At 56.8% G+C, this 2,202-nt stretch overlaps 1 protein-coding gene across 5 annotated transcripts in view; it reads left to right on the forward strand.

Moving 5' to 3' along the window:
• Nucleotides 1-1,806: 1,806 nt before the first annotated feature.
• Kat2b (lysine acetyltransferase 2B) overlaps nucleotides 1,807-2,202 on the forward strand; it is a 102,599-nt gene continuing 102,203 nt past the window's right edge. For 3 of the 5 annotated variants that reach the window (XR_010050073.1, XM_063256999.1, XM_063257000.1), the window contains exon 1: nucleotides 1,809-2,196. Coding sequence is in view for 4 of the 5 variants with exons in the window: in XM_063256999.1 (XP_063113069.1) it covers nucleotides 1,915-2,196 (282 nt within the window). In the remaining variant the exon portion in view is untranslated. Of the gene's footprint in view, nucleotides 2,197-2,202 lie in introns of all 5 variants that reach the window. The other 2 variants (XM_063256998.1, XM_063256997.1) reach the window with 2 other exon arrangements.

Here is a 2,202-nt window from a genome sequence, read left to right on the forward strand (position 1 = left end):
GAGAGAGTAACAGTGGGCAGGGAACGTTCAGGAAGCCCAGAAGTTAACCTGTGGCTAGAACCTGCTAAGTGCCTGCCACTTCAGACCTTCGAGTAGGAGAGGATATTTCTCTTGCAAAACAGCACTGTTTAGGTCCACGCTTTCACAGTCATTTACAAATGTTATCACTATCCTGAAAGCCAAAAGAACAAAGCGAATCTGAAAAGTAGATTAACAGTAATAAACAGGAAAGGAAGGGCAATGTGTCCCAGTAAAAGCATATCCCTTGGGTCTGTGGCTGGGGAGGAGCTGCAAAGCAGGCAACAATCTAATAATCATCAGCCCTCTATGACCCACAGCACACAGAGTAGCCCCGCTCATTTCTGCAGAAGGATCCTGAGAAACAGCATCGAGCTTTGAAACACTGCTATAGAAAGGTCGAGACCAGCGTTAGATCCACAACTTTCAAACAGAACTCAGGGCTTGTACCTGAGTACTAAGCACCGCCCTCATTTTCATCAGCAACCATGAAAGCAAATTTCTGACAGCTGAAAACTGAGCTTGTTTTTGGTTAGGTTTGAAGCCAGAATCAATATTTATTCTCGTGAATAGTGCCTAACATTTTCTCCTACCTAACAGGCATTTCAGTTTTGAAACTGTTTAACAATATAGAAAAGTTGCCGATTACAATTTTATTTTATTTTTGTCTTTTTGAGACAGGGTCTCGCTACACAGTTGGGGCTGGCCTTGAACTCACTCTGTAGCCCAGGCTGATGTTGAATTCGCAACAAGCCTCCTGCTTCAGCCTCCAGAGCGCTGGGATTACAGGTGTGCACCACCACGCCTGGTGGTTATAATGTTATTAATCGAAGGTAAACCCTGTTAACATCTGAATTAAAACTGAGGGTGGTGGCGTTCATCGCAGGATGATCATCTTGAGTTCTAAGCCAGTCAGGGCTACATAGTGAGTTCAAGTCTACCTTGGACTACAAAGCAAAACCCTGTCTCAAAACACAAAAAACAAAAAACAAAACCCCAAAATGAACCCAAGACAAAACAAAAATAAAATCTTGTATTCAAACTTTACCTTGTACATAGTTTTTATTTTGATGATGTTTCTAGACAACAGTTTTCAAAAACAACTCAGCACTTAAAAAGCATTACATAAAAGTTTTTTTTTTTTTTTTTTGTCTTTTAACAGACTTGGTTCAGTTGTTACTGGAAGAAAGTGTTCTTGATTAAAAAAATAAAGTTCGACAGAAAATATTTTTTAAAAAGATACAGGAAACTTCACATCTTTACTTTGGTGAATTAGCAGTTAAAAAAAAAAAGGGATTAGCATAGATTGGCACTTTTCAAAAAAACATTTTTTTTTCTAGCTCCCGCTAGGGTGGAGGAAGCTGCCTGCCCAGGAGCGGCGGGACGGCGGGAGAGCCGGGCCTGGGCGGTCCCCCCGCTCCGCGGGTGGCGGGGCAGCAGGTGCCTGGGCCGCGCCCCTCCCCCGACCGTCGACCTCGCCCCCTGGCGGGCAGCGCGGGTGCAGGGCGCCGGGCCGAGGGGCGCCGCCTGCGGGGCGCGGAGGGGCGGCCCTGGGGGCCCGGCCCCGCCCCGGCCCGGCCCGGCCCGGCCCCCCCGGCCCGCGGAGCGAGACCGCGGCCGGCCCGGGAGGCGCGGCGCGGGCCGGCGCGTGCGGCGGTGGTGCCGGGCCCTGGTCCCTCCTCCTGCCGCTCGCGCCCTCGGCGGGCGCAGCTGCCGTCGCCGCGCCAGCGCGCAGGCCGGGCGGGGGCGGGAGGGGTGGGCGCGGGCGGGCGGGCGGGCGGGGAGCGAGCGAGGGTCTCCGCCCCGACGCCCGGCCCGGAGCGCACGGCCTGGGCGGGACCCTGGCGGCCGCGGCGGCGCCTGACGCTCGGCGCCTGTGCTGCGCTCCGGGGCCGCATGTCCGAGGCTGGCGGGGCCGCGCCGGGCGGCGGCGGCGGCGGGGCGGGGGCCGGGCCCGGGGCGCTGCCCTCCGCGCCCCCGCAGGGCTCCCCCTGTGCCGCCGCCGCCGCCGCCGGGAGCTCGGGCGCCTGCCGTCCGGCGACCGCGCTGGCGGCGGCGGGCACAGCCGAGGGACCGGGAGGCGGCGGCTCGGCCCGGATCGCCGTGAAGAAGGCGCAGCTGCGCTCCGCGCCGCGGGCCAAGAAACTGGAGAAACTCGGGGTGTACTCCGCCTGCAAGGTACCG

This window comes from Cavia porcellus, unplaced genomic scaffold (assembly GCF_034190915.1).
Source record: "Cavia porcellus strain 051 isolate PalLab524CR breed Dunkin Hartley unplaced genomic scaffold, mCavPor4.1 scaffold_10, whole genome shotgun sequence".
Taxonomy (NCBI): Eukaryota; Metazoa; Chordata; class Mammalia; order Rodentia; family Caviidae; genus Cavia; species Cavia porcellus.